Below are 14,218 nucleotides of genomic sequence, written 5' to 3' on the forward strand. Positions count from 1 at the left end.
GAGAACTCCCTTTCTAGGTGAAAAAGCTTCCAGCAGAACCCGGCTCTGTGAGGGGAGAGGATAACACGAGAGACCACAAACAGCAAACGGGACAAATCACAAACTACGAGACAGAATCACACATTTGCTGGATCGTGTGAGCGCTTCAGTTCGCTGTCTGCTGGGAGTTCAGTAAATAGAGCTTAATACAGCTCAAGTACACAGACTGAGTCGGATGACGCACCAAATCAAAGCAGTTTAATGGCAGGAAGCATGACAACATCCCTGGAGACTAGAAGCTGGTAGTCATGGTGAAACACACCACAGATGGAGGCTCAGCTGAGGCATCCAGGTAAGGTGGAGATGTGGAGGAGGTGAGTTGCATGAATGAGAGTCTGAAATGCAGAATAGCAGTGAGATTTAAAGCACAGGGAACAGAGAGACTAACTGGCTCTCAGAAAACAGGCAAAAAGACTATTGGATCAAAGACGACAGAATTGAGTTTGACAGAGTGGGAAAGCGGAAATGACGAAAGAGCAGCAGCTCAAACACTCAGGGCTGCAGGCAGGTAGGAGGAAACAGAGCAGATGACGGAGGTTGGACAGCAGTGCTCTGGTCAGGATGTGCCAGCTATTCCGTTTTAATGGCCAGCAGGGGGCGCCTGCTCTGAGTACAGGAGTCATCCTGCTCCTTGGATCTTTGGCCTCAGTAAAAACTTGATCCTGATCAGTCCTGCTGCTCTCAGCCACGAGGCTTAATTCCTGCTGAATGTCCTTCATTTAGTGCAGTGTGACCCTAATAACCGCAGAGATAACGGCGGAGCCGGTCGACATGCTCGGGTTTGATTTTTGAGCTCAGAGCATCTGACTCACCTGACTTTCTGTTTAACTAAAATTAAGAAAGACTCTGACTTTTGTGTCCATACTGTCACCTAGTGCACTGGTGTCCTTCCACTCTCACACATGATATCCATGAAACCAGAAGCTATAACTTAAGATGCACATTTAAGGAAACCAGTTAACAGAGTACTGCAAGAAAAACAATCCCAGTCTGACTTACATCGGCTCATCGCTCCAAAGTCATTGGGGTATTTGTCTCTATCAGCCGTTTGACCCTGGTGGTGTTAGTCTCTGCATCTCCTCCATCACTGGTCGGCCAATCACGGCCTTTAAAAACTGATCATTTATGTTTAAGTTTGGTTGAAACATGAAAGATGAAAAGACTTTTCAAACATCACAAACACTTCCGTTCAACCTGTTCTTACATATTCGTCATTTCTCTGCTGATCATCGTCTGAATGGTAGCTGGCTGTCAGGGCTGAAACCACATTAGAGTTGTTTCAAGATGAAAACTGACGTTCACCCCTCGGCCATAGGCTGGTGGGGTACTGTCGTCGCCCCGCTGGGCAGCCAGGTGTTCGCAATAAGTCGAGAACAAGGTAACACAGGATTTTCACATTCATAACGGTGCAGCTACTAAAAATCTGGAATGAGTTTAAATCTCAGCGAACTTGACCTCAAGGCCAAGGTCAGAGGTCAGGTTTTTTGAAAATGTTGTGAACATAACAGCTCAATGATTTTCAAATTCATCCTATTAGTGCATCCACAGGCAGGCTGAGGGGTAGCACCGGGGCCGTCAGCGTTTTTATAACATGAACGTTCTGGGTTTGAATCTGAGGGTCATCTGAGGAGTTTGTAGAGTGTTGAGGACGACACACTGATGCACACGGCTCAGCAGGGTTTTTCAGCTGCTGACAGAAAACGTATATAAACACACGCCGGTCCAAAGCCAAGTTCAGCTGTGGTCTGAGGTGGTGAGTGTTATGGACTACGGTAAGTGCTAAAAGTGCACTCAGTGGCTCTGTTGTTGAGGTCCGAGAGGTCAGGAGCAGAAAAAGCTCCATCGAACCTGTTTTTGCTGGACGCAGTTAGCAGGGTAAAAACATCAGGATGTGCCAGATTACAGGATGTGGTGGGGTTTGATGCACCAGCGATAGAAGGCGGGGGCCAGCAGCTCTTGTGTGATGCTGTGTTTGCTGCCAGCAGGTGTAAACAGTAGGCTGGCTAAAGCCGTGTTTATTATCTACGCCCGAGCTGCCGGGAGCTGTCAAACTGCTTCATTGGAGGTGGATTCAGATGGGAGCAGTGTGCGCTCGATGTGCCAGTGACATTCAGCTGTCACAGACTGTAAGTGCACCACTGCGTAAAGTGAGAGATGGAGTGCTGCTGAAGTGCTGATACAGTCATTTATGCAGAGGGTGTTGAGAAATGGACTGAGGATACAACCACGAGGGGCTCCGGCATTGATGCTGCTACACCTCTTCTGACAGCCTGCGATCTTTTAGTGAGACGCACTTCGCCATGCTAATGTGTCATGCAGTACACAGGAAGCATCATTGAAAATGTTTTCTGTAATGCACAAAAACTAAGAAATAAGAGGCTGGATTGGAGTCGTTTAAAGCAGCCCAGAGAATACAGAATATTAAATCGCTGTAAAGTTTTAAACACAGCCGTGGGGTATGAATATAACCAAAGGATGAAAGACAAAAAGAATTTCCCCCAAAAATCTCTTCTTCTCTCAAGAGTTTCAAAACAGAGGCAGCGAGTGTTTTTAGAATGAACTGCATGGAGAATAACAGAGAATAATAATAAAGAGAGGCTGTTATGAGGCAGCAGATGAAAATATAAGTGGCTTGAGACTGACGGAGAAACACTGTGGCAGCTCGGGGCAGAGATAACCAGATGGAGACTAGTTGTGGGGCACGGTGAGAGAGGATATGGATAAAGATTTGCAAACAACAGAAACACAGACAGAGGTCAGGCGAGGAGACAGAAACCAAAGACTGTGGGGATGTGGGTGCAGCGGGAGACAGAGCACAGGTACCAAAGAGGGAAGAAATGCAGGAGAGAAAGCAGAAAAGGGGAAATAACAAGAAAGGCAACACAGAAGAGGAAGAGGAAGCTGTGAAGAGGAGTAGAAAGTGCGATGGATGATGGAGATGTGCCAGAAAAGAGAGGAGGAGGAACACGAGGCAGGGAAGCAGGAGGAGGGAGCGATTAGGCTGAGTGAAAAGTAGAACAGAGGCGAAGAGGAGGAGACGCGTCTGTGATACAAGTGTAACTAATGTGTGTGAAATCACCAGGCGGCCGCCAGCTACGGCTCAGCTGGGAGATCAGCTAATCTGGCACACTGGCTTTTATTAATTAATCAGTTACTGTATGCAACGGAGGGAAGGGGGGTACGTGAGCAGAGGGGTAAGAAGGAAAGAAGTGCTTCCCTGAGTGAGGGAGGGGCGAGCAGAAAGGTAGTGTGGGATGAGAAGAAGAACAAAAGTGTGTGTGTTGCTTTAATGCTCTTGACTGCAGGCTGGAGACGCAGCTTTCAGTTCTAGTGAAGAAATCCCTGATGCTCAAAACTATGTACAAGTGCTTAGGTGAAACGAGGTCTTTGTCTTCAGCTGCTTTTCTTTGTTCCACCTGAAGACGTGAGGAGGAGGTAGAGCAGGTCATCTACTGATGGAAGGTCGGTGGTTCGATCCCCGGCTGCTCCGGACTGCAAAGAGGCCAAACACTGAACCCGAGTTTCTCCTGAGTGAATGTCGGTAGAAAGACTGAGCTGCGTTGTATAAGGTGCTTGGCAAAAGTAAGACCCATTTTATCCAGGCCACATTTGGAAACAGTAATCCATGTTTCAAAATGCTGCTGCACTTTGCTGCTGGGAGGTGAGGTGAAGGCGCGTTGTCCTCCTATGCATGGGAGGACAATGCATAGGAGGATTGTCCTCCCATGCAAAGACAGGTTCATTAAACTCAACCTGTCCTTGGTGCATTGTCCCTCAACCGTCCAAGGAATACATCGATTATTTCCTGAAGCTTTCAGCGATTTCTGGACCCTGTGGATTCCTGCCTCATCCCCGTGGTCGGCCTGGATGACGCTCCTTCGTGACCCCTGTCCTCCTCGGCTCAATGTGCGCCAGGCGAACCTCTGCGATCTCAGGCCGCTGTGTCGGGCTCCCTATGCAGCTGAGCCTCACACCTCTGCCCCAGCTGCTGTCAGGATTGGCCTGGTAAACGCCAGACCGCTGGTGAACAAAGGAGGAGTTATTTACCTCCTGGAACCTGGACTTTATGTGCGTCACTGAGATTTGGCTTAACACGTGAGTCCAGTATTTTATCCGAACTTTTACCAGCGGCTTGTTCCTATTTTAACACACCGAGGACATCAGGGGAGGAAGAGGTACAGCGGGTGATTTTTAAAAAAAAGGATTTTAAATCTAAACTGTGATTTTTAGAGTTTTCATCTTCCAGCTTTGAGCTCACATGTTTTGAAGTTAATCACTCTCACTCAGTGATCTTTGCTGTTATTTATCGTCCCTCTAAATACAATAAGAACTTCATAAATTACCTTTCAGAACTTCGAGCTGGGACTTTGCCCAACTACGATCATGTTTTTATTGTGGGAGGTTTTAATATCCATGTCTGCTGTCCAGACAAACCTCTGGTGAAAGCGTTTTTAAGCCTGACTCTTTTAATCTGGTCCAGTCCATACCCGGTCCCACACACGAACACGGAAACACACTAGGCTTGGTCTTGTCGCACAGTCTACCTGAGTCAGACGTGGAAATATCTGACGCTGCCTTTTCTGATGCTGTTTTCACGAAACCACCGCACATGTTCGCCGCTGTTGGATCATTAACCCTTCCACTGCTGTCCAGTTCTCCTTTGCTTTTAGCCAGCTGTCTGTCCCCGCTGATCTCACTCCCTTGGACATAGAGGACCTCAACTCCTGGTTTGAATCTTCTTGCCTTACTATACTGGACTCTGTGGCACCATTAAAAACCAGGCAGCCCAAGGCTAAAACCGAGCCTTGGTTTAATAACACCACTTGGGCTGTGATGAGGAAGTGTCATAGAGCTGAATGCAGATGGAAGAGGGACAAACTGCAGGTGTCTCTTCGAATCCTAAGGACTGCTGGCGCCTCTATCAGGATACGGTCAAAGAGGCTAAAAGAAAATACTTCTCCAAGATAATTTCCTCCAACAGTCATAATCCATGTGTGTTATTTAACTTAATGACACATTAATATCTGGTGTAGTCCCTGCTAATTTTAAGCATGCATAAGAAACCCGCCCTGGACCACACTGTATTGGCTAACTACAGGCCATCTCCAAGCTGTCTTTTATGTCTCAAATCTTAGAGAAAATTGTATATTCCCAGTTGATGGATTTTTTAAAATGAGAACGGTATCTTAGAGGTCTTTCAATTAGGCTTTAAAAACCTTCATAGCACTGAGTCAGCAGTCTTAAAGGTTTTTAATGATTTCCTCCTTTCCTGCGATTCTAGTAATCATGTTGTTCTGGTCCTCCTTGACCAAACACCTGCCTTTGACACTGTAGACCACAACATTTACTGTGGCTTGCACCATCTTGCAGACATTCGTGGTACTGCTTTGAATTGGTTTAGCTCTTATCTTTCTGACAGAACTGTTAGTGTTAACCTTTTAGGGCACGAGTCCTTTTCTGCTCCTCTTCAGTTTGGGGTCCTGCAGGGCTCAATTTTAGGGCCTCTGCTTTTTTCATTATATTTACAGCCCGTGGGAACCATCCTTAGAAGGCATGTGATATCCTTCCACTGTTATGCTGACGACTGTCAGATTTATCAATGTGCATGATCTGTACACCTGTTTTTGATAATAAAGCTGGCTTTGACTTTGACAGTTTACCTTATTTCATATGTTAGCTCGTGCTTTGTGTTTCCACCTGTGAATGAAGTGTGCTTTGTTGGTACAGGCAGTATAAGTGGATTCTCTGTGCTTTAACAAGATTAGTGTTTGGATTTCTGCTTCACTGAACTGTCAGTTCACTTTAATTCATTAGTGTAGAAACCTGACACACGTAACTCCACACAGTCGCCAAGTTCCTCTGGTGACAAAGCAGGCCAAGCTTTTATTGTTTCTCTCTTACTTTTGCGCGTGTTAACAATTTCACATTTAAAGGCTTTGTACTGTGGACGTGCTGCTCTGTGTGTCCTTAAATCTGCTTCAGTTATGGACAGCTGATGCTTGTCTAAACCCAGCAGCTGTGAATTAAATGTGTGTGTGTCTGTTTTCTATTGCAGGCCACATGAGACTGTGGTGCCTCTCGAAGACCCCATTGTCACCGAGGTCACGTCAACACTGCAGGAATGGGCCTTACTGTGGAAGCAGCTCTATGTGGTAAGCAGCGCGGAGCATCCGTGTGCATCGTGTCGCTTTGTTGTCAGGAACAAAGGGAATGCAACAGACCGAGTCCCCCGAAGCCCGACATCTTTAGAAAGAATCCAGTCGCTGCTTAATCTCGGCAAACATCATTATTATCACATGTATTCTGAAGCTGTCCCAGAATCTGAAAGTGCTGCAGTTGTTTTTGTTTTCGTGAAGAACTATTCTTGGAGGTTAACTAAAACTAACCCAGCCTACGGTGTGGGGAGGCCTTCAGCAGCAGTTGGTGCTTGATAAATCTCTGTTTTGAAGAAAGAAATACAAGTAGCTGATCAACCAATCAGAACGCTGCACAGCTGCAAATCTTAAAAACATCTGCTCTTCATTTTTCCCACACCGAGTACAGTTTTTCTTGTTTTGTGGGTTTATAACCAACTAAATAAATGAGAGACTCAGGTTAACTTAAATCATGCTGCTGTTATTGTGTATATATTTATTTATATTTCTTCATACATTCTTATATAGTTCTATATTGTGTATTTTGTTGTACAGTTATTTTATTTTCAACTTTAATTTATATTTTATTCCTTCCTAGTTAAATTTACCCTTTTTAATTTTTCATATTTATTTCCTATCTTATTCATAGCCTTTTTTTTTGTTTTCTTTAGGTCACGAGCAGTTGTCCAAGCATTTCACTACATATCGTACTGTGTATGACTGTGTACGTGACAAATAAAATTTGAATTTGAATTTGATTAACTTTACTTTAGCTGGTTTTGTAACGTGGGTTCATCCCAGTTCACACAAAATCTCCAACTCAGATCTTTTCTCTGTGTAAATCGGTGAAAGTGAATATTTTCTGGATGAATTCAGTGGACCAGCTGTGAAAAAAGAAACTCCCGCTGCTGGGATCAATAGCAAAAATAATGCACAATAAAATAAATAAAACATGTTCATCTGAGGATAGCAAATAATAATTACTACTTCTTATTGCACGGCTGTGTGAGAACAGAGAAATGGAGGATACTGATTTTGACCTGTATTAAAATAAAAATATTCTCAACCAATCATATTTCTGAATTGCACCAAAGACCTCTGAATGGGAACACTGACTTGTGTCCAGCCTCGGCCTGTGCTGCCCACAGATTCATGTATTTTTAAGGTGCGATGTTCCTGCGATGTGCCTGGCTCTGAAAGCACAGTGAAGGCTTTCTGTACAAAAGTGCAAAGGCTGCAAGCAGTAACTGTGAGCTCGCTGTCACTCATATCTGCATCACTGTCAGCCAATCAGATTTTTCACTCACTCCACCCTCTCTGTCCAGCCATCAGTTCGTAGCCTTTTTTCGTACTTTTAGGCCATCTGTCTTCTCGCCACTTCCTGTCGCAATATGTGATCGGAAATCCATCTGTCCCTAAACGGATAGAGGGGAAAGTAATCCGTGCATTAGGTCTGGTTGTAATCTAAAACTGTCGCTGTGCTCCGTCTCCTGTCTCTGTTCCGATGGTTATTTTCATCACTCATCTTCCTCGTGTCCTGCCAGCCCCGTCGCTCTGTGCTTTTATTCTGGTTTAACAGACTTTTGTCTTTGCTCCCTGCCAGAGTTGAAGAGATGAAAGACAAAATTGTCATTGTCGGGTTCTGCGTGACAGATTTTCTATTTCCATCCTGACAGATCTGACATTAGCGAGTGTTTTGTCACTGACAAAGTGAATGTCCTCTTAAAGCAGATGAAAATCCAGCAACAAGGAATGCTCGTGCGTTGTGGACGGATGGAGAGATATAGGAGTAGATTAGAGAGAATGACTGTCTTTGTTGCAACACTGTCTGCTTATAGATAAGCAGACATGCAGATAAGAAATAATAAGCCCGTAAACAGAAAAGGACGTGGAGAGGAGACAGAGGGATGCCGAGGTGCTGAGCATCAGCGCACTGCGGAGCGATTCTCTGCTTTGTTAGAAGGGAAAGATTTTTGGTATTTCATGGGATAACAATCAAATTTTCCAAACTTAAAAAATTGCCACGATAAGTTAAATTGAAATTACTATTATAATGTAAATGCCAAAAAACATGACTTGCAGAAAAGAGTGCTCTACATGCAGACAGCGGGCACAGTTGGGCCATAATCTGGGCGACTTTTGGCACCGTTCCCTCAGTTAGGGCACTGACGAGTGTTGTGTGGACCAGACGATCTGGACTTTAGATGGTTGCTCAGATGTGCCCTGAAGGCCACAACACATCCGATATTTGGACGTGTGGCTGAGCTGAGGCATACACATTTGACTTTAGTCAAGGCAAAATGTGGTCCATGGAAACCAAATTACACCAAAACAATGATTTAGAGCTGGGTATAAGGAACAAGTATCCCCCTTACATGTTGATGGACCTCAGATATGTTTTATTGCAGGACAAATGTTGAAAGAGGAAATAAAAAATTTGAAGATGCTGTAAAATCATATTCATTATTAACTAGCAGCACTTTTCCTGTTAGTGGTTATTGTTGTTATAACAGTGAGTTATCTCATGAACCAATGCAAAGACAACCATGACGTGAGGAAGCCTGTATCATCAGAAGAGATGGGCAGTAACGCGTTACTGTAATCCGATTACTTTTTTCAAGTAACGAGTAAAGTAAGGGATTACTATTGCAAAAACGGTAATTAGATTACCGTTACTTTCCCGTAGGAACGCTGCGTTACTGCGTTACTAAAACCGTGATTTTTTGCGAGAATGTCTCATGACAGTGACGTAAGCGAGTGCGACGTTCGTGACAACAGCTGTGTGCAGATCAACAATGGATATATCGAGTGCGGGAGAGAGTATGAGCGTGCAGCGTTTAAAGCGTGGAAGTACTGACCTTACTTTGAGTTTGATTCCATAAAAAGTGACAAAAACATTAGTGTCCGTTGTGCGTGGGAAGAAAACTTCTTTTTACAGCGAAAAAACCCCTAAACTCAAACAAGCACCGAGTGCGCTACGACGTAATGGGAAATTCACAGAGAAACTCGCGGATTCTTCAACTGACCGCGGCACACCTGCACCAGGGTAAACCTCCGCCTACCGCAGTCCTGCTTTACAGGTGAAAATAGAGCAACAGGACCGCTGAGTCTTTGACTTTATTTATTTTCTGCTGTGTTTTACTTGCATCTATTTGAAAGACTGAGTGTAAACACAAAATATTTTATTTTATGTGCTGGAATGTGCAGAAAATAGGTTTAAATGTTAAACTAATTTCTTCCAGTCAGAGAATGTTGCATATAATTAAATTTTTGCTTGATGCATAAAGTTAAAAGATTAAAACTAATAAAACAAGTTTAAAAAGAGACTTTTCCATTTGATTACATTTTGTATGATGGATTATGCAGAAAAAGTAGAATTGGGCTGAAAGATCTATCGCTTTATCACCTCTTCAGGTTGTAAATCGTGTTTTTAAAAAGTAACTAAGTAACTAAGTAATTAATTACTTTTGAAAATAAGTAATCAGTAAAGTAACGGGATTACTTTTTTGGGGGAAGTAATCAGTAATTAGTTACCTGATTACTTTTTTCAAGTAACTTGACCAACACTGATCATCAGTAGTGAGGATGTGTGAGTGGATAAGTGCTGCGCTCCAGAACATCGGAGCCGCAGTTTAATAGAGAAAAAACTAAACCAGGTGCTTCCCGTTGTTCTGATGGTGTGCATCACCCACCTTCTGCAGCAGAGAGGAATAAAGACAAGTAAGGAGAGCAACCAGACCATCACAGTGGGAAAAAAATCCAAGTGCAAAACACAAACAGGCTGCAATCCAGGGTCTCCTGTCTGCTAAGCTGCCTCCTACCTCCTAAAGCAGACTGTGCAGCTCTGCAAAGCTGTTATCTCTCAGCAGCCAGAATCGCTGCGGACGCACCGACACCGATAGACACCTTGCACTTAACGGTGAAACACAGGTGGCGTCTGCCAGAACGGCGCTATGTGACGCCCGGGGAATGTGCAAATTTGCCAAAATGCTGCCTGGAAGCAAAATGCTGACACACTGATGTCAGAGCCCACTTTAAGCATTTTCATATTAATTTAACGTTTTTCTAGAGCTTGTACAAAAATATAATAATTGGCAGTGAGTCATAGAAACCTGTGTGACTCCCAGTTCACATATTTGTGTGTATACTTGTTTTTTTCCCTCTCTCACATCCACACACACACACACATAAAGATGCTCAGACGTGGCTGGCATCACTGCACGCATGAATAAATGCAGAAACATCGACATGCTGAAGTCTCAGTAAGTGGACATTTGGTGGGTCTGCAGTCTGTAGAGGTGACAAATGCAGCAGAGCAGGGAGGCCAAGACACACACACACACACACACACACAGACACACGACACACACACACACACACACACACGCACACCGACACACACGCGCACACACACACGCACACACACCACACACACACACACACACGCACACACACACACGCGCGCACCACACACACACCACACACACGCACACACACACGCACACACACACACACACACACACACACGCCACACACACACACACACACACACACACACACACCACACACGCACACACACACACACACACGCGCACACACACACACACACACACACACCAACACACACACAGCACAACACACACGCACACACACACACACACACACACACACGCCCACACAACACGCCCGACCACCAAGACACAGAACACACACAGACACAGAGACAGAACACACACACAAGATTATTAATTACTGGTGGCAAGAACCCACGCACACACACAAACAAAACAACATTTGGGTACGCCGTAACAGCTGAGCGGCGGCAACGGGCACGAACACACGCACACTACACACGCACGACACCAACACACCATTTACTACACACGACACCACAACACGTACACTGCACTATCACTACTGGCACACTATCACTACATCCGACAGATCGTACAGTGGGGAATCGCACAACACGCACTCAACACGCAAATCGGACACACACAACGCACCACGCAGCGCGACATTGTATAGTACCATCCACACACACGCACACGACAGCACACGGCCCTTGCACCACACATTTTTGTAGGGTTACTATACATCCCTACATCATCATTGAAAAGAACATGTTTACGAACACAACGACGCACCATACCACTAGACGCACGCACACAACACACACACGCACCACGCGCACACACACCACACAGCACACACACCACACACGCACCACACTCGCACACGCGCACACACACCTCTGTGAACACACACCGCCTCCTGTGCCCTCTCTCTCTCTCTGTAGTGTATCTCTCCAATTGCCCTTTGCACACGGCCACAGGCAGTTTACACATTGGTGGTGAAAGTGTGTGTGTGAAAGACGAACCCTAAGACAGTGTGTTGGACACTGAATAAATAAAAAATATGAGAAAGAAAGCGATGGCTCGGAGGGCAGAAGGGAAAAGGAGAAAGCATGTGAGACTGAACAACTGACAAAGGAGAAATGGAAGATTGCAGCAGAGTGAAGAGAAATACTGGGTTGGCTTCAGTGCTGTGTGGCACTAAATGCATATCAGAGTGGCAGATTATTGGATGCTCTGAGAATCAAGAAACATGGAAACACAATAACCAGTAATTAAACAAGCAAACAGTGTCAGTGTTTACATGAGGAGAGAAGTTACGGTGCTACAGGGTCACGCAAAGTCACATTTAAATCCTTTGCCCTGATGTGGTCTTTGGCTGCTTTCTTTATTTGGAGTGTCAGATTTCTGTGTGAATTGGATGTGGTTGTGTAAACTGGTACCGTGTCACTTCAGTGTTCCTCAGATCCATCTGTTATCGTCACATCTGGTTATCACTGCTTTTTTTGCCTTTGCCAGTTTCCTTGAACAAGTCGAGGCCCAAAGACCAGGAGGTCTGGAGAAGTGTTGCTCAAGATACTCTGCCTCCTCGGAAGCTAATTAGAAGTCAATGAAGTCAATGAGAGGTGACTCAAGACTTTTGCACAGTACGGTGGCTGCCTTACGTTAATCACTGGGACTAAACCCAAAGTACCCCCAAATCACTCTTTGTTGCTGTTTCACAGCTCACTGAGCTCACTGCTTAGACTGCCCTCTGCTGGTAGTTACAATAAAACATTGGTTTAATAGATAAAGGAGCACGTGGTCACTCTTTTTGATGATATTAGAAGTCACACCAATCGGATTCTAAATATCCTGGTATCCTCTAATGCAACAGATACTTTGCATACAGTTGCATAATGTTTTTTACTTAATTATTATATAATTGGAGATTAGATTAGATAAAACTTTATTAGTCCCTCAGGTGAGTTCCTCCAGTAGCACAGCACCGACAGAAATTGCAAAACAATGTAAGCAGAAATAGAAATATATCATATATACACATATATTAATACAGAGTGTATAATAGTGATAAATAGGATAATAGGAATAACCAGGGAATTGCACATTTCAACTATTTTGAGTCTATTGCGCCGATGAATATAGAAAAATATTGCACAGTGAAAAGGGCTCTACAGCTTAGTTGTCCCCCTCCTTTGTCCTCCTGTCTCCCCTCCCTCTCCCCTCCAGAGAGGAGTTAAACAGTTTGATGGCGTGTGGGACAAAGGAGTTTTTAAGTCTGTTGGTTCTTGACTTTGGGAGAAGTAACCTGAACAGACTCCTCTGGTTTTTATGGCCGTGTGCAGTGGATGCCCAGCATTGTCCATAATGTCCAGCAGTTTTTTTAGTGTCCTTTTCTCTGCCACTGTCACCAGAGTGTCCAGCTTCATGCCGACCACAGAGCTAGCCTTCCTGATCAGTTTCTCCAGCCTGGATGAGTCCTTCTTTGCTGTGCTGCTCCCCCAGCACACCACAGCATAGAAAAGTACTCCAGCAACCACTGACTGGTAAAACATCCTCAGGAGCTTCCTGCAGATGTTGCTTCGGGCTTTTTTTATACAGATGCTGCTGTTGCATGAGCAGTCCAATTTAAAGTTAATTTATTTTTGCTGGAATTAAAATAATAGAAGAGGACAGAGAAGATGTGGAGGATGAGTGGACTTCTCCCTTCTTATGCTACAGAGTGTTGTCTCCTACATCCTGATGTAGGATTGAAATTTGTATCTGTGTGTGTGTGTGTGTGTGTGTGTGTGTTTTGTGGTGTGTGTTTGTGTGTGTGTGTGTGTGTGTGTGTGTGTGTGTGTGTGTGTGTGTGGTGGATGAGTGAAAGACGAGAGAGAGGCGATGGTGACAACCAAACAATGATGAATTGATGTGAAAACAGGATAAAATTAGGGAGCATATTTTGCTGTGAATGTGTGTGTGTGTGTCGTGTGTTTGTGTGTGTGTGTGTGTGTGTGTGTGTGTGTGTGTGTGTGTGTGTGTGTGTGTGTTGTGTGTGTGTGTGTGTGTGTGAGGAACAAGAAAAAACCAGAAGAAGCGACAGGACTGGCAGGCAGTGGGTGGGGAATCTGTCCTTGTCCACTTCTTTCTGCTTTGCATTGAAATGAAATTTTTGTTTCTGCAACAGAAGAAAGTCAAAAGAAGACAGACACACACTGAGTGTTCATAGCTGCAAGGCGCAGCGTGCATTCATCATGACGAGATGAAAATTCATTCAAGTTCATCATCCAGTTTGTGAAGTTTACTGGCTGTCAAGTGGTTTAACGTTTTTACATCAACATGCAGACGTGACTCAGCCTTTGGCGAGATCTCCTGAGCTTAAAATGTCGTAATTTTACACTCGCAGATGTTATATTTTATGTCTGAGTGGAGAAACTAGTTCTTTCATTTTTTTAATAAAAGAAAGTGACAGCATACAAAAAGAAACATCACCAACAACCCAGAGAAGAAGTGCTGCAGTCCCACCCACAGCTGTACCACACAAGCTCAAGCAACAATCAGAGAATCCTCTCAGAGGGTCACCTGACAGTAAAAGATGATCACCTCGCTGTGAAACAAACTCGAGGTTGCAGCACATTCACAGACTCACCTTTTATGAAGCCCTGTCATGAAGAGATGTTGTAGATTTTTAAAAATCAAGAATAAACA

At 44.4% G+C, this 14,218-nt stretch overlaps 1 protein-coding gene and 1 long non-coding RNA gene across 7 annotated transcripts in view; one reads left to right on the plus strand and one right to left on the minus strand.

Annotated features, from left to right (window-relative positions):
- Positions 1–2,860, minus strand: part of LOC121815010 — a 7,890-nt gene extending 5,030 nt beyond the window's left edge. The window contains exon 1 of the long non-coding RNA XR_006054730.1: positions 2,850–2,860. This is a non-coding gene — a long non-coding RNA (uncharacterized LOC121815010). The remainder of the gene's footprint in view (positions 1–2,849) is intronic.
- LOC102311077 (dedicator of cytokinesis protein 3) overlaps positions 1–14,218 on the plus strand; it is a 248,746-nt gene that overhangs the window by 127,884 nt on the left and 106,644 nt on the right. For all 6 annotated transcript variants that reach the window (XM_014335696.2, XM_042223672.1, XM_042223671.1 and 3 more), the window contains exon 5: positions 6,095–6,191. In XM_014335696.2, the coding sequence (XP_014191182.1) occupies positions 6,095–6,191 (97 nt within the window). The remainder of the gene's footprint in view (positions 1–6,094; positions 6,192–14,218) is intronic.

The sequence above is a fragment of the Haplochromis burtoni genome, unplaced genomic scaffold (genome assembly GCF_018398535.1).
Source record: "Haplochromis burtoni strain Fernald_Lab_line unplaced genomic scaffold, NCSU_Asbu1 Contig_117, whole genome shotgun sequence".
Lineage (NCBI taxonomy): Eukaryota > Metazoa > Chordata > Actinopteri > Cichliformes > Cichlidae > Haplochromis > Haplochromis burtoni.